The 18,653-nt window shown below is 36.3% G+C and overlaps 1 protein-coding gene across 9 annotated transcripts in view; it reads right to left on the minus strand.

Annotated features, from left to right (window-relative positions):
• PPHLN1 (periphilin 1) overlaps nucleotides 1-18,653 on the minus strand; it is a 141,568-nt gene that overhangs the window by 55,330 nt on the left and 67,585 nt on the right. For all 9 annotated transcript variants that reach the window (XM_060166527.1, XM_060166524.1, XM_060166528.1 and 6 more), the window contains 2 exons: nucleotides 16,510-16,589; nucleotides 7,727-7,846 (listed from right to left, as the gene is read on the minus strand). In XM_060166527.1, the coding sequence (XP_060022510.1) occupies nucleotides 7,727-7,846; nucleotides 16,510-16,589 (200 nt within the window). The remainder of the gene's footprint in view (nucleotides 1-7,726; nucleotides 7,847-16,509; nucleotides 16,590-18,653) is intronic.

The following is an 18,653-nucleotide window of genomic DNA, read 5'->3' on the forward strand; positions in this document are numbered from 1 at the left end:
GACAAAATTCAACACCGATTTATGATTAGAACTCTCCAAAAAGTGGGCACAAAGGGAACCTACCTCAACATAGTAAAGGCCACATACGACAAACCCACAGCAAACATCATTCTCAATGGTGAAAAACTGAAAGCACTTCCTCTAAGATCAGGAACGAGACAAGGATGTCCACTCTCACCACTATTATTCAACATAGTTTTGGAAGTCTTAGCCACGGCAATCAGAGAAGAAAAAGAAACAAAAGGAATACAAACTGGAAAAGAAGAAGTGAAACTGTCACTGATTGCAGATGACATGATACTATACATAGAGAATCCTAAAGATGCCACCAGAAAACTACTAGAGCTAATCAATGAATTTGGTAAAGTTGCAGGATAAAAAATTATTGCACAGAAATCGCTTGCATTCCTATACACTAATGATGAAAAATGTGAAAGAGAAGTTAAGGAAACACTCCCATTTACCATTGCAACAAAAAGATTAAAATACCTAGGAATAAACCTACCTAGGGAGACAAAAGACCTGTATGCAGAAAACTATAAGACACTGATTAAGAAAATTAAAGATGATACCAACAGATGGAGAGATATACCACGTTCTTGGATTGGAAGAATCAACATTGTGAAAATGACTATACTACCCAAAGCAATCTACAGATTCAATGCAATCCCTAGCAAATTACCAATGGCATATTTTACAGAACTAGAACAAAAAAATCTTAAAATTTGTATGGAGGCACAAAAGACCCCAAATAGCCAAAGCAGTCTTGAGGGAGAAAAATGGAGCTGGAGCAATCAGACTTCCTGACTTCAGACTATACTACAAAGCTACAGTAATCAAGAGAGTATGGTACTGGTACAAAAACAGAAATATAGATCAATGGAACAGGATAGAAAGCCCAGAGATAAACCCATGCACCTATGCTCAACTCATCTATGACAAAGGAGGCAAGGATATACAAGAGAAAAGACACTCTCTTCAGTAAGTGGTGCTGGGAAAGCTGGACAGCTACATGTAAAAGAATGAAATTAGAACACTCCCTAGTACCATACACAAAAATAAACTCAAAATGGATTAGAGACCTAAATGTAAGACTGGACACTATAAAACTCTTAGAGGAAAACACAGGAATAACACTCTTTGACATAAATCACAGCCAGATCTTTTTTGATCCACCTCCTAGAGTAATGGAAATAAAAACAAAAATAAACAAATGGGACCTAACGAAACCAAAGCTTTTGCACAGCAAAGGAAACCATAAACAAGACGATAAGACAACCCTCACAATGGGAGAAAGTATTTGCAAACGAATTAATGGACAAAGGATTAATCTCCAAAATATATAAATAGCTCATGCAGCTCAATATTAAAAAAACAAACAAGCCAATCCAAAAATGGGCAGAAGACATAAATAGACATTTCTCCCAAGAAGACATACAGATGGCCAAGAAGAACATGAAAAGCTGCTCAACATCACTAATCATTAGAGAAATGCAAATCAAAACTACAATGAGGTATCACCTCACACCAGTTAGAATGGGCATCATCAGAAAATCTACAAACAACAAATGCTTGAGAGGGTGTGGAGAAAAGGGAACCCTCTTGCACTTTTGGTGGGAATGTAAATTGATACAGCCACTATGGAGAACAGTATGGAGGTTCCTTAAAAAACTAAAACTAGAATTACCGTATGACCCAGCAATCCCACTACTGGGCATATATACCCAGAGAAAAACATAATTCAAAAAGACACATGCTCCCCCAGTTTTCATTGCAGCACTATTTACAATAGCCAGGTCATGGAAGCAACCTAAATGCCCATCAACAGACGAATGGATAAAGAAGATGTGGTATATATATGCAATGGAATATTACTCAGCCATAAAAAGGAACAAAATTGGGTCATTTGTAGAGACGTGGATGAATCTAGAGACTGTCATACAGAGTGAAGTAAGTCAGAAAGAGAAAAACAAATATCGTATATTAACGCATATATGTAACCTCGAAAAATAGTACAGATGAACTGGTTTTGCAGGGCAGAAATTGAGACACAGATGTACAAAACAAACGTATGGACCCCAAGGGGGAAAGCGGTGGGGGCGGGGTGTGTGATGGTGGGATGAATTGGGAGATTGGGATTGACATGTAGACACTAATATGTATAAAATGGATAACTAATAAGAACCTGCTGTATAAAAAAAAGGCAGTCCCTACTGCCACCTAATGGTTCTTTGAGCATTAAGGTCTCCATTGCGTAGTTCTTTTTTCCCCAACTGCTGACGCTATACCAATAAACTGGCTAAATGTGACCATATCAAACTATGTACCACTAGTCTTACTGTGGCAAAACTCTGGGGCTCATTCTGGCTTCTGGAAAAAGTCATGTTAACTGTCTCCTTTTTCCTCTTTGCATTTGGGAATGTATATCCCCGTACTCCCCATGGTTGTTTGGTGTAAGTATCCTTTTAAAAAAAGATTGTTTTATTATCTATCCACTGTGCAATAAAAGTGATGTGGAACGTAAAAAAAAAAAAAACCAGTTAAGATGGAAGTTTTATGTTATATGTATTATACTACAACAAAAAATAATTTAAGAAATAAATCACAATATCAGTATATGGTTTCTAACACTAGACAGACAACAGTTCATTTCAGATGATGTCAAGAAAGATTATTTATACTGTGTTCTGACTACCCCACAGTCAAAATAATTCTGCCACTAGATTCCATCTTAGTTACGTCAATGCAAAACAAACAAAACAAAAAGTTATTAAAACACACTCAAAATAGGAACTTCAAGCTTCATCATAATTCTAGACCTACATACAAAAATATAAATTGATGAGCATAATAAACACATCAGAGTAGATGAGTTTTGGGAAAATAAAAGGCAAGTAACGAAGAGAGAAATAACTTGAATTGACACTAAAAGAGCTCATTAGTTACAGTAATCAAAACAGTATGATACCAGCATAAAAAGACACACATAGGCCAAATGGAACAGAACTGAAAGTCCTGAAATAAACCCATGCATATATGGCCAACTAATATTTCACAGAGGAGGCCAGAATACTCAACGGAGAAAAGAAAGTTTCTCCAATAAATGGTGCTGAAGAAATCAGGTTATTCACATGTCAAAGAAGGAAACTAGAGCCCTAACATACACTATTCACAAAAATTGACTCAAAATGCACTAAAGACTTAAATGTAAGACTGGAAACCATAAAACTCCTACAAGAAAACAGGAAAGAGAGTTCCTTGATATGGGTCTTGGCAATGACTTTTTAGATATGACATCTAAAACACAAGCAACAAAATAAAAAATAAACAAGTGATATTATATCAAACTATGAACCTTCTGCACAGCAAAAGAAATGATTAACAAAATGAAAGACAAACTACAGAATGGGAAAAAATATTTGCAAATCATATATGTGGACAAAGAGTTAATATCCAAAATAAAGAACTCATAGAACTCAATAGCAAAAAAAACAAAAAAACAAAAAAAACCCCACACAAAACCAAATAATACGATTAAAAAATGGGCAAAGGACCTGAATATAAATTTTTCCAAAGAAGATACACGAATGGCCTACAGGTACATGAAAAGGTGCTCAACATCACTAATCATTAGGGAAATGCAAATCAACACCACAATGAAATATCACCTCACACCTCTTAGAATGACCAGCCTCAAAAGGACAAGATGTAACAAATGCTGGGAGGATATGGAGAAAAGGGAACCTTTGTGCACTGCTGGTGGGATTGTGAATTGGTACAGTCGCTACAGAAAACAGTATGAGATTCCTCAAAAAATTAAAAAGAGAACTACCATATGATCCAGCAATTCCACATCTGGGTATATATTTGAAGAAAATGAAAACACTAACTCGAAAACGTACATGCACCCCAATGTTCATAGCTGCATAATTTACAATAGCCAAGATACAGAAGCAACCTAAGTATCAATCAACTGATACACAGACAAAGAAGTTACATGCACAATAAAATATTATTCAGCCATAAAAGAAAGAAATTCTGCCATTTGCAACAACATGCATGGACCTTGAGGGCACCATGGTAAGTGATATAAGCCAGACAGAGAGAGACAAAAACTGTATGATCTCACTTATATATGGAATTGTTTTAAAAACTCATAGAAAAAGAGATCATATCCATGGTTACCAGAGGTGAGGGCTGGGGAGTAGTGGGGTGGGAATTGGATGAAGGTGGTCAAAAGGTACAAACTTCCAGTTATAAGATAAATAAGTACTGAGGACGTAATGTACAACATGGTGTTTATAGTTAACAATGCTGTATGGTGTATTTGAAAGTTGACAAGAGAGTAAATCCTAAGAGTTCTCATCACAAGGAAAAAAATATTTTTCTTTTTTGTGGTGTTTATATGAGACAATGGATATTAACTAAACTTACTGTGATAATCATCTCACAATATATGTAAGTCAATTCATTATGCTGTACACCTTAAACTTATACAGTGCTGTATGTCAATTACATTTCAGTAAAACTGGAAAAAAAGAGCTTATTAGTAATTAAATTTAGTTTAGTTCATTAGATATATATTATCCAAGGTACTGGAGGGAAAACAAGACATGAGATACATTCTATCTATCTATCTATCTAAATAACTAGACAAGTAAAAGAAATTTTTAATAAAGGCAATATAAGGTCATCAGTGAAATAGTGGCAAAAAACTTTACAACAGGAAAGGAAGAAAAGTGGAATCAAGAAAGATATTGAGTCTTATTATCTCGAGCACTATTGATTTCACTGAATGGATCTGAATTTGAAAGAGGGCCATGGAACTTGGGCATACTTCACTAGGGACAGGGTAAGCGGAAAATAACACCTGATACATGGAAACAACATAATTCACATTTTCACATTTAAATAAGAAACATTTAAAATTTTTCTTCTGCAGCAAGAAGCAACAACCTGCTCTACTGCGACATTCTAATAATCTCTGAATAATTTGCTTTTCATTTTGATAGCCAAAAGCAAAACTCTCATGGCCATATATTTACAGATAGTAAATTATATCTCTACCAAACTTGACTGCAAGCTCTTTGAAAGCTAAGATGATGTCTCTAATGCAGTGTTTGACACAAACAGACACAGAATGAATATTTAGTGAATTTAAATAAACTATGAGAAAGCCAGTATAGTATTATTTTCTGAAAATACATGCCTTAAAACACTAATCCTAAAATTAGCACTGTGAAAAAAAATTCAAGCCAAAAATTTGATAAATTATGCAAACTTTATTATTCATCCTCCTGTCACAGACCACTGATGAGCATATTAACATATTAAAATCTCTGAAAAGTGCTGAAGTGCCAAAATCAACCTACTCTTTTAAATCTAGCATTTCCCAAATGTAAGGGGGCTAACAGAATCTTTTTTGTTCTTCCTCAGACCACTAAGACCCTTCAGAATTATCATTCTATCAAATACTTTGGGAAATTCTCTATTAGAGTCCAAAAGGTAAATGTATGCAAACTGTTACAGAAGAATGAACTATAATATTCCTGAATATTTAAACATATCACTGAATTTACCTTCAATTTCACTGGACTCTCTATAAACTACATGGTCTCCCAACCAAATTGCTTAAAACTATATTGATGACAGCAAGAGAAGATAAACTGGAAACTTAAATATTTAATCTCCTCTCTATTCAACAGCTAATATAAAGATTGTCACAATCAGATTTAAACACACACACACACACACACACACACACAGCACTATGCCAAACTCTTCCACAGCATCAAAGTCCTTTTTTCCTTCCACCTTATTCTTTCAAATCAGAAAGGAGTTTATAGAACCAAAGTCAAAATTCTCAAAAAGTTTATTTCTCATAAAACATAGATCACTGAAATGAGCAACTATTTAAAAACTACCCAAAAACAAATGTGACTATCTGTGCCCAAAAGACAGAGTATCGTTAAGAATTTCTCAACTGCTTTATCTCCAGTATGGAAAAGTATCAATGTAACTTGAAGAACATTTAGATGCTACAAGATTGATAATGCTGCTCAACACTCATGATGCACACCAACTAACAAACATACTCAAGTAATCTCAACCCTGTTCTCACCTTGCCTTTGGTCCAACAAAAAATCATGTCTGACCTATGACCCACATATAGATTTTTAGGATTACTGACTTCTCATTAATTCAAAACCTAGCAAATTCTGGGCATATTTTAGAGAAAAAACAAGAAGCCTGAAAAAAAAGTCTTTCTAGACCCAATGTCACTGACTATTCAGAGTCAAAATCCAGTCAAGCAATGAAAAAAGACTATAAATAGAATATTTAAAATCTGGAAAAGGTGGATAATGAGATTTTTTTTTTAAATTAAGAGATATCAAAAATGATGAGGGGGGAGAAAGAATGTATCTTAATAAAGCTTTGCTAATTGAAGATTTAGGAAACAAAAAATTAAGTATTTTTGGAAGTTTTTGGTTTAAGTACTCTGAGAAAAATTATCAGCTGTCCAAATTAGCAATTTTAAAGCACATATTTCTATTATTAATATAAAAACCATTATTCTAAATTATTAAGGAAAATAGGCAAACTGACCCTATTAATGTATTAGTGTATTGTTCACGCTTTTAAATAGTGCTAGAAAGGTACCAAAGAAGGACAGCTTGATATATTTATATCTTTACTTGAAAATACACGTAAATATCTATTATTATAGCTACAGTAACAAGGAAACCTTGACCTATTTAAGAACAACTGATAGCTAAATGACAGATCAGCATTTTAAAAAAGAAAGGCTCTATTTCTGAGTACTGATAGGGTTTGTACTGGTTTGTACTTTTTATGAGCAGTGTACATTAGTTATTTTGGAAAGGATCTTTTCATAGTGTATTAAGATGTATGTAGGTATACAATTTGTACATCGAATTCTAATGCTTGATCTGTTTTATCAAAGGACCTTCCTTAAAAGGCAACCAAAAATATATTGTGAAGTGAGAAATCTCCTCCGAATATACATAATTTGTCATCGTACAGAGATTTTTATATTCTCTGCCAGGTCAAAATAATTCCTCTAGTAACAAATTCTAAATCTAGAAGCTTAACTTGGCCCACAAAATATCTGTATTTCCCTCTATTACAGGTTATAGAGAAATTTTTCAGTTCATTTTCAAATATTTTAATGAAAACATTCTATAAAGAGTATTCTGTGGACCCAAAAATGTTCTCATTTTTTGGTACTCAAGACTCATCAAAAAGTACAGGTAGACCAAACAATGCATAATTGCATTTCTTGGAATATTTATGAGATAATTTGCATAGAATATAACATGCAATATAAATATAGCCCAAGATCCAAGGTTTAATTAGATTTTTGTTCTGAATTCACTGATTTATGACTAGTGGCTTAGCATGATTTCTAGAAATACTTTTAAAAGCTCACAAAAGAAGGATATAAATATTGCATTTTCCTTATACTCCATATTTATACTATTCTTACACTTCTAAACTACTAGAGACATTCAGACATAGTGTAATTACTGAATTCAGAGTCATTTATATTCATTCTATTATTGTGTGTGGTAAAATTTAATAATCCATGAGGACATTTTCCCCAAATATACTTTAAAACACTAGAACAAACTAAAATTTTCATCAATAATTTAAAATCCAGGCAAAACTCTCAGATGTGAAACATAAAGAAGAAATTTTGCCTTACCTCATACTCAGAAATTTCAGGTAAGTTACTTTCATCTGCCTTCTCTAGCTTTTCAGCAGCCCACTTGCTTGCAGCCTCAGCAAGTTCCTTTTCCGTTAGCCGACTGGGTTTATCTAACACCTAATAAAAACAAAAGAATGGTTCTGTTACAGTTCTCAAGGGCTTTTAAATTTCAAATGCATCAAGAAGTATACCCCACTTACACATGAAATAATTTAAGCCTTCAAATTTATAAAGAGAACAAGTACGTTCTTCGCTTTTTCAAAAATATTCAACACAGAATTTCGTTAAGTTGCAATTTTGGGGGGACATATAGACTAAATCTGACTCCTACTTTCATTTATATAAAGCTTTAGAAATTCATCTAAGGAACGAAACGAAAAACACTGACAGCTAATATACTAAATATTATTTAGAATATACAAGACATTATACTGATTTCAACTTTGTATCTTTAATTATATTCAATGAAATAACCAATGCCAAAATTTCATCAAGGTAAATTTCTAATTAATGAAACAGAAAAGTCCAGATATGCTATTTTATACTTTGTAATAGTTTATATAAATCCTACTCTTTACACGAAATGTATACACTTAAATTTCATTTTTTGATACTATCACTACTTCCCTTCTCCAACCACATACAATACTAAACAAAGTATAGGATTTGGAGTTACAGACAAAGCTGGGTTTGAATAGCGGTTTCATCACTAGTGAGGGTAGATGATTTTATATACATAACTTATGACACTGTGAGCCTTCATTTTCTCATTTACAAAACAGGGATTAATAATATTATATTCACTCTTAAAGTAGTTGTGAGAATCAAGGGAAGTAACAGACCTGAAAGCATCCAGCATAACGCTTGGTACTTTAATTTTGTCTCCATCTCTTACTTCTATAAAGTCACATCATTGATTCTAAATATACCTCCTCTGGATGACAGTGTCAGTAAAAATCCCCATGTTATGGTATACTATCATTTATAAAGCGCTTACACATGCAAACCAAAAAAAGGTATTTTAATTAAATGGAATTCCATGAAGGTGGCTAGACTTTATCACCCCCAACTTATAAACCAAAAAACTGAATGTCAAAAGGTTAGTGATTTGTACACAGTTACCAATAAATGCTGAGCTGGAAGTTAAAACTAGGTCTTCTAGATGAGTAAGGCCCTTGACCACCTTCAATTCAATTTACCAAAAAACTGGTTTGCCATCCATAGTATTTACTAGAAGATAATCACAGTGTATCTACATGGAGTATTTCCATGGCCACTGAGTAAGTCTCAATATCTTATTCCAAAGTCCTACCCATACATAAGGTTAAAAAGATATAAGCAATACCTTTACTATTACTTAGTAATAAGGTTAAAAAGTTTTTTTAAAAATAAGAAACACAAACAAAAATATTTTTTTAAATGTACACCTCACTTTTCTTTGGTACCTGTTTTGAAGAGAAAGAGCAAAAACAAAACAAAACATTGTAAATTATCTCTAGTAAAGAAGGAAGCAAAATCTTTTATAACTGAATCCTTCTATTTAACCATCATTAACTCTGTACACTTAAAAAATTCTCATTTGAAACTGACTTCTAACAGCAGAAAATAAACTCTGAAAAACTATTCCTACATGACAGTAACCATAATGTTTCAAAGAAAAAGTCCTCCACCATATCAGGAAATCTAGGTAATAAAGCTAGCATGTAACCCTGGGAAGAGGACACAGGAAGCTATACTTCCCCAATATATAAAATGATTATAGATCTAAAATTCTGAAATTTTAATTCCATTCTAAGACAAAAATGCAAACATCTAAAATAAAATGTCAGATGAAAATATCTAAAATCCATTAGGGTTGGATTTGATGGTTAAAATATATTTTCATCACGTACCACAAAGTCCTATGCTATAACATATTCACACCACATTATGGTTCAAGGGAAATAAATATTTCAAATATCATAATTTAAATATTCATAGTGACTTAGATGGGTATTATTTACTCTTCATTCATTTCTAGCTGGGGGAAAAAAAGCAAAAAACAAAACCAAGCCAGTGTTTCAGATGGGTAAAGCACCCTTGATATGATAAGAAAGAACCAAAAAATCCAATCAATCTTTCCTATTCAAAATCCAGCATTCTAGCATCCTCAGACTTCTGGGAAAGCTCCAAAAACACAAGTTGTCACAAAGACACCTTTTCTTTTTTCCATTTGAGGCAGAGAAGCAGCTGCCCACTGAACACCAGCACAGACCACCAAGTGATATCTTTTCTTACAGAAAAGCCAAACATACCAAAGACAGAAAACAAAAAGAAGTGAAGAAAGACGAGAATAGAAGTAACAACAGTTATGGAAAGAGAAACAGTGTGAGGTTGGTGAAGAGAACCTCAGCAACACCCCAAAGTTTTAAGTTTTGAGGATTAGAACCATGCACCTTTTCAACACGTTTTCAGATGCTGAGAAGGAAGGACTGAGAAGAATGATGCAGTGAAAACTGGCTATGTCCTTGAGAAAATTATTTAACATCTAAGCCTTTTCCATAAAATGGAGATATATACCCACTTTTTTTAAATTGCAAAATAATCACAACCTTAGCATTAGCTAACACCTGCATCATGTCACATAATTACCATTTCTTTTTTGTGGTGAGAACATCAAAGATCTCTTAGCAAATTTCAATTATACAGGAGAGTATTATTAACTATAATAACTATGCTATATATTAGATACCCAGAACTCATTCATATTATAGCTTCAAGTTCATAATCTTTGACCAACATCTCCCCTTTTCTCCTGTCCCCCAGACTCTGGTAACAACCCTTCTTTCTGTGAATTTGACTTTTTTAGATTCCACATGTCATCAGGATCATAGAATGCTTGTCTTTCTCTGTCTGGCTTATTTCACTTAGCATAATGCCCTCAAGGTCCATCCATTTTGTCACAAATGGTAAGATGTTCACCTTTTTCATGGTCGAATAATATTCCATCATGTATGTATACAATATTTTCTTTATCCATTCATTGAGGGCAGGTTAGGTTGTTTCTACATCTTGGCTATAGTGAATAATGCTGCAACGAACACAGAAATGCAGGGGAGTTCCCTGGTGGCCTAGTGGTTAGGATTCAAGGCTTTCACTGCCATGGGCCAGGTTCAATTCCCCCCGCCAAAAAAAATGCAGATATCTCCTTGAAATACTGTTTTCATTTCCTTTGATTTCTTTAGTGATCCATTGGTTGTTTAGTAGCATACCGTTTTGCCTCCAATGTGTTTGTGTTTTTTGCAGGTTTTTCCCTTGTAGTTGATTTCTACTCTCATAGCCTTGTGGTCAGAAAAGATGTCTGATACGATTTCAATTTTCTTAAATTTACCAAGGCTTGTTTTGTGGCCTAGCAAGTCATCTATCCTGGAGAAAGTTCCACATGCACTTGAAAAGAATATGCATTCTGCTGCTTTCCGGATAGAATGCTCTCTATAAATTAATTAAGTCCATTTAGTCTAATGTGTTATTTAAGGCCTATGTCTCCTTATTGATTTTCTGTCTAGATGATCTGTCCACTGATGTAATAAGTGGGGTGTTAAACTCCCCTCCTATTATTGTGTTACTATTGATTTCTCCTTTTATGTCTGTTAATATTTGCCTTATACATTGAGATGCTCCAATGTTGGGTGCATATATATTTACAACTGTTATATCTTCTTCTTGGATTGACCCTTTGATCATTATGTAGTGTCCTTCTTTGTCTCTTGTGACAGTCTTTATTTAAAGTCTATTTTGTCTGATATAAGTACTGCTATACTTATATAGCTTTCTTTTGATTTCCATTTGTATGGAATATCTTTCTTCATGCCCTTCCTTTCAGTCTGTATGTATCTCTACATCTGCAGTGAGTCTTTTGTAGACACCATATATATGAGTCTTGTTATTGTATCCATGAAGCCACTCTATGTCTTTGGTTGGAGCATTTAGTCTGTTTACACTTAAGAGAATTAGCAATATGTATGTTCTTATTGCCATTTTGGTAGACCTTTTCCCCCCCTTTCTTCATTTTTTCTCATCTCTTGTGATTTGATGACTAATCTTAGTATTATGTTTGGATTCCTTTTTCTTTTTTATGTGTATATATATTATAGATTTTTGGTTTGTGGTTACCATGAGGTTTCTGTATAACAGTATATTAAGTTGCTGATCTCTTAATTTCAAATGCATTTTTTAAAACCCTGCATTTGTACCCTCCTCCCCTCACGATTACTGTCTTTATCTTATTTTACATCTAATTGTTTTGTGTATCCCTTCACTGCTTATTGTGGATACAGATGATTTTACTACTTTTGTCTTTTAACCTCCTTGCTAGCTTTGTGTGTAGATGATTTCCTACCTTTACAGTACGTTTGCCTTTACTGGTAAGCTTTTTCATTTCATAATTTTCTTGTATTCTTGTTGTGGCCTTTTCTTTTTCACCTAGAGAAGTTCCTTTACCATTTGTCGTAAAGCTGGTTCGGTGGTGCTGAATTCTTTTAGCTTTTGCTTGTCTGTAAACCTTTTGATTTTAAATCAACCCTGACTGAGAGCCTTGCTGGGTAAAGTATTCTTGGTCACAGGTTTTTCCCTTTCATCACTTTTAAATATACCGTGCCACTACCCTCTGGCCTGCAGAGTTTCTGCTGAAAAATCAGCTGATAGTTTTACAGAAGTTCCCTTGTATAATATTTGTTGCATTCCCCTTGCTGCTTTTAATACTCACTTTATCTTTAATTTGTGTCATTTTGATTACTATGTGTCTCAGCAGGTTCCTCTTTGGGTTAATCCGGAACAGGGCTCTCTGCGCTTCCTGGACTTGGGTAACTGTTTCCTTTTCCAGATTAAGGACATTTTCAGCTATTATGTCTTCAAATACGTTCTCTTCCCTTTTCTCTCTCTCTTCTCCTTCCGAGACTCCTATAATGTGAATATTAGTGTGCTTCATGTTGTCCCAGAGGTCTCTTAAACTGTCCTAATTTCTTCATTCTTTTTTTTCTATTCAGTGGCAGTGATTTCCACTACTCTCTCTTCCAGCTCACTGATCTGCTCTTCTGTATCATTTAGTCTACTATTGATTCATTCTAGCATATTTTTTATTTCAGTTATTGTATTCTTCACCTCTGCTGTTCTTTATATTTCCTAACTCTTTGTTAAAAACTTCTCACTCTGTGCATCCATTCTCCTCCCAAGTTCTTTGATCATCTTTATGATCATTACTCTGAACTCTTTTACACGTAGACTGCCTATCTTCACTTAGTTCTTCTTCTGGGGTTATAGCTTGTTCCTTTCTAGAACATAGTCCTCTGCTGCCTCATTTTGTCTAAGCTGCTCTTTGTATTTTTATGTATGTGGTAGGTAGGTTATGTTTCTCCACATTGGAGAAGTAGCCTTCTGTAGGAGATCTGTTGTGTCCTAGCAGTACACTCCCCCCGCCCCTCATCACCTAAGCTATATGCTCTAGGCGTTCCCCCTAAAAGGGCTGTGTGGGTCCTCCTGTCATGGTGGGCTAACTACGTGGGTAGTCTGGTAGGCCTGGTTGGCCCCTAGTCCAGTTGGCTGCCCCCTAGTCCAGTTGGTTGCCAGGCCCTGCCTTGTGAAGATGCTGCTGGCTACTGTTTAGTGGGGCCTGGTCACAAGGTGGCTGGTTGCAGAACCCTCGGGGGCCCCAGAGCTAGTGCTGGCTCACTGGTGGGCAGAGTCAGGGTCTCAAAGACTCTAGAGCTGTTGCCCACACACTGGCAGGTGAAGCCAGATCCGGGGTTAGTGCTGGACTACTGGCAAGCAGAACTGCTTCCTGGAGTCTGGCTGCAGGGCCAGGGATCCCAGAGCTCATTTCAGATTGCTGGAGTAGGGGAGAGGCAAGTTCCTGAAACAGTTGGGTATGGGGTCTGGGGTGTCCTGAAGGTTGTGTTGGCCTGCTAGTGGTCAGGGCCAGGGCACAGCTGGTCCCAGGGTAGGGTCTGGCTTGCTTCTGCTGGTGGGTGAGGCTGGTCTAGAGGCTAGCGTAGGCTTCCTGGCAGGAAGGGCTGGTGCCTATCCTCTGGTGGTTAGAGCTGGGTCTTGGCCCTTTGGTGGGTAGGGCTGTGTCCAGGGGTGTGTCTAGAGGTCAGGAAGTCTTTAGGCAGGCTGTCTATTGATAGATGGGGTTGCGTCCCCGCCCAGTTAGTTGTTTGACCGAGGCACCCCAGCACTGATCCCTACAGGTTGCTGAGTGGGGCCAGGTCTTGGTGCTAATGAGCCAAGATGACAGCAGCCAGCAACAGTGTTCATGTGTTTGAGCGTTCCCTAATATGTCTGCCACCAGTGTCCATGTCTCCAGGGTGAGCCGCAGCTGCTCCCTGCCTCTCCAGAAGACTCTCCAGAAGACTCTCCAAGACCAGTAGGTGGGTCTTGTCCAGGCTCCTATCAAATTAGTGCTTTTGCCCTGGGTCCCACTGCACGTGGGATTTTGTGTGTGCCCTTTAAGAGTGAAGTCTCTATTTCCCCCACTCTGTGGGGCTCCTGCAATTAAGCCCTGCTGGCCTTCAAAGCCAAACGCTCTGGGGGCTTGTATTCCTGGTGCCAGAACCCCAGGCTGGGGAGCCTGACATGGGGCCCTGAACTCTCACTCCTGTGGAAGAACTTCTGCAATATAATTATCCTCTAATTTGTGGGCTGCCCACCTGGGGGGTATGGGATATGATTATACTGTGAGTCCATCCCTCCTACCTGTCTCGTTGTGGTTCCTTCTTTATGTCTTTAGTTGTAGATCTTTTCTGGTAGGTCCCACTCTTTTTCACTGATGGTTGCTCTGCAGGAAACTTATTTTGGTGTGCTCCTGAGAGGAGATGAGCTCAGGGTCTTTCTACCTTGCCATCTCGGCTGCTCTCCGTATGAGAGCAGTATGAGCAGTGGTCATACGTGCATACTGAAGCATCACGGCAGATGGACACCAAACTCCCAGTGTTGACACGTGGGCTGAGTTTTGTGGCCAATAGGAGGCAGTTTATGATAAAAGATGCTTAGGCAAGGTTAAGTGAAGGGGTGCAGAGCTTCCTTGCACTCTCAGAGCTGCCATGTGTTCACCCTGTTTTCAATTCTTTTGCATACATAACTAGAAGTGGCTTGCTGGATGATAGGATAGTTCTAATTTTTTTTTTGGGGGGGGGGAATCCCCATACTGTTCTCCAATTTACATTCCCACCAAGAGCACACTAGGGTTCCCTTTTCTCCATATCCTCTCCAACATTTGTTATTTGTACACTTTTTGATGACAGTCATCCTGGGTGTGTGAGGTGATATCTCATTGTGGTTTTGATTCACATTTCTCTAATAATCAGCAATGTTGAGCATTTTTTCATATGCCTGCTAGCCATCTGTATGTCTTCTTTGGAAAAATGCCTATTCAGGTCTTCTGCCTCTTCTTTGATATTGAGTTGTATGAACTATTTATATATTTTGGATATTAATCCCTTGTTGGTCATATCATTTGAAAAATATCTTCTCCCATTTTGTAGGTTGTCTTTTTATTTTATCAATGGTTTCCTTTGTTTTGCAAAAGCTTTTAAGTTTAATTAGCTCCCATTTGTTTATTTTTGCTTTTATTTCTTTTTAGGGTTTTCTCCATATAAAATCATGTTATCCACAAATAGTGACAGTTTTACTTCTTCCTTTCCAGTTTGGGTGCTTTTTATTTCTTTTTCTTGCCTAATTGCTCTGGCTAGTACTTCCAATACTATGTTGAATAAAACTGGTGAGAGTGGGCATCCTTGCTTGTTCCTGATCCTAGAGGAAATGCTTTCAGCTCTTTGCCATTGAGAATGATGTTGGCTGTTGGCTTGACATATATAGCCTTTATTTTGTTGAGGCATGTTCCCTCTATGTCCCCTTTGTTGAGTTTTTATCATAAATGGATGTTAAATTTTCTCAGCATCTACTGAGATGATCATATGATTTTTATCCTTTACTTTATTAATGTGGTGTATCACACTAATTGATCTGCAGATACTGAACCATGCATGCTAGCATGCCTGGAATAAATCCCACTTGATCATGGTATACGATCCATTTAATGTGCTTATGAATTTGGTTTGCTAACATTTGGATGAGGATTTTTGCATCTATCTTCATCAGAGATGCTGGCTTGTAGTTTTCTTTGCTTGTAATGTCCTTGTCTGGTTTTGGTGTCAGGATAATTCTAGGTTCATAAAACAAGTTTGGAAGTGTTCAATCCTCTTTTATTTTTTGGAAGTTTGAGAAGTACAGGTATTCTTAAACGTTTGGGAGAATTCATCAGTGAAATAATTTGAGGAAATTATTTAACTTCTGAGCCTGTTATATAAAATGGAAATATACACTTACCTACATCATAGAATTTTTATATGAATTAATAACAGAAGAAAATATATAATATAGTACATAGAATCAAGTCATTATACAATAAATGTTAGGTCTCTGCCTATTACCCCACTTCCAAAATGAAAGCACAGTCTCTCAAATATGCCTCATCTGGATATTCATTCCCACTCGGCTATGGTCAAGATGAGAAGGGGATCAGTAAATACTAATTTTAGCATAACCTGTGGAAATAATTCTATGAGAAAACTGCTCATTTACTCTGGAGGCAACTTTTAAGTTATGGTTACTTGAAACTCAAGCTTTCAATGCAGCAAATTACCTCCGTTAGGTGGAACAGTAAAGAATAAAAGCACTTGTACTATACAATCCATCTCATTTACTTTGTGTTTCCTCTTTGAATTGATTTTAGAAGTACAACAAACCTTTGATGAAGGAACTGCTGAAGAACTTGAGGGTGAAGTGTCTCTTGATGTTTTCAAAGACTGAACAGGTCTTTCTTTACCTATATAAGAAAATATAAAATGCAATTTTCTAGCTTATTTGTTTTCAACTAGAGTGTTTTTGTAAATGAATAAGGGGTGGAAGTCATACACTTATTTTAATAGTGAAATCTTTATTACATTATTAAATTAAATCTGTTAATATCTAAATCCTCCTATCTGTCTTTGAGGCTGGGCACCATCAAAAATTTCAAATAACCTAGAACCAAAGGACAGTATATATGGCAATCTAGGCCATATCAATGCCAGTTAGCAAACACGGAACCACAGAGAAGACCTCAGGAAAGGCAAAAAACATTTTGAAATCATAAATGCTTCCTCCTCCAGTTCCGAAAAGTTAACTTTTAATACATCACACTAAAAATCCAATGGAGGTTATTATATAGATGCTACCAAAGAGAATTAGCTAATTATTAGCTAATTAAGCTATAGCTCAAAGAGAAGGGTATGTAGGAAACTTAGCAGGTATTCATGAAATGTTTTAAAAAAATTAAAACTAGAAAACTATAATAGAGCACTAATCCGGTACCTGATATGAATGAGTACCCAAATATTTGTTAAATGGTGAAAAATAAATCTATATGAGATAAAGTCACTAAACTTTATCTTTGGTCACTTCAGACACTCACATAGTGCTCTATGTATACTATTATTTTTATGGAAATATAAGCCAGAAAATAAATTTAAATATTATTTTAGCCAGTTCAACGAAAACAACAAAAATGGGTTTAGTTAAATATAATCTTAAAAATAACAGTGAGCTGTTGCTAACAGAAAAACGTTTCATTAAATTATCTATATGTCAACTGTAACAGATAGCCTCTGCTTTCAAGTGCTACGAAAACTTTAATTACAGAGAAGAGGAAAAAGCAGCACCAAGTTTGGAGTGACACAGAAACTGGTCAAGACTGGAAAGTGGATTAAGGCCAGGAAAGCAGTCAAGAGCAAAAGCGGAGAAAAAACGACCTTGAAACTGAGGCAAAGCCAGCTTCAGTCAAAAAGCCTCTTAAGCTCTTCCTGCTATGGTCAAGACAGCAAAGTAAGGGCCTGGAGGTCAAGGGCTTCCAACCACCTGGGGACGTAGTGAATAACATCTCTTTCCAATGTCCTGCAGAGCCGGAAAGGCTTTCTCAAGATGCCCCCCACAGCTCCCCGCACCCACAACACATGGCAATGTGTGAAGATATTTCTGATTTTCACAGTGGGTGAGTGCCACTGGCACATGGTTAAGTAGAGGTTAGGGATGCTGCTAAACATGCTACAAATGCACAGGACAGCCCTCCACAACAAAGAATTATCCGGCCTCAAACGTCAGTAGTGCTGAGGTTGAAAACTCCTGCTCTAGGCACAGTATTCCAACTGTGAAGCTCCAGTAGTCTTAAAAAAGACCTAACTCTAGAATCTTTTAACTTGTGGTACCATTAAGAGACTTTCGCACTAAGCAAGTTTAAAGTTCTTACAGACCTTAAAAATCAAAAGCAAAATGATACAACCATCACTACATCCCCAAATGGCTAAGAACATGGCTTATTTAGTCATTCCCTACTGTATTTCCATTGCACATGGCAAATTCCATATCATAATGTGACAGTGTCAGTCTATCCCACTGCACCAAAAGCCCCTAGAGGAACAAGTATCATAGCTCATTTTTTCCCGAATACCCAAGGCCTACCAAGCTGAGTCCTTTAAGAAAAGAGTAGGTACTCACAAACTTGTGAAAAGATGAATTATTTTTCTACCCTTAGGATTCAATGACCTCCCCAGTCTACTCTGATTAAGTATTTCCTTGAGAGATGAAGAACTGGACCAATCAGCACAGCACATTATGTTAATTAAAGACATAATTATAGGCTCAATTCTGGCACACAGCAGCTAAACACAGCAAAAACCTTTCACAAGCAGCTGTTAATCTCTTATTTAGCACCCCCTTTACAAACAAAGCATCAGCTCTACAGGTATGCCAAGTATGGTGTCCAAGTGTAGTCTTAGGATCTTTCATGATTTTAGCTGCATAAGGCTAATTTAAGCAGATTTCAACCAATCTCAGTGTGCAGAAGCAAAGGAAC

Source organism: Lagenorhynchus albirostris, chromosome 11, assembly GCF_949774975.1.
Source record: "Lagenorhynchus albirostris chromosome 11, mLagAlb1.1, whole genome shotgun sequence".
NCBI classification, from domain to species: Eukaryota; Metazoa; Chordata; class Mammalia; order Artiodactyla; family Delphinidae; genus Lagenorhynchus; species Lagenorhynchus albirostris.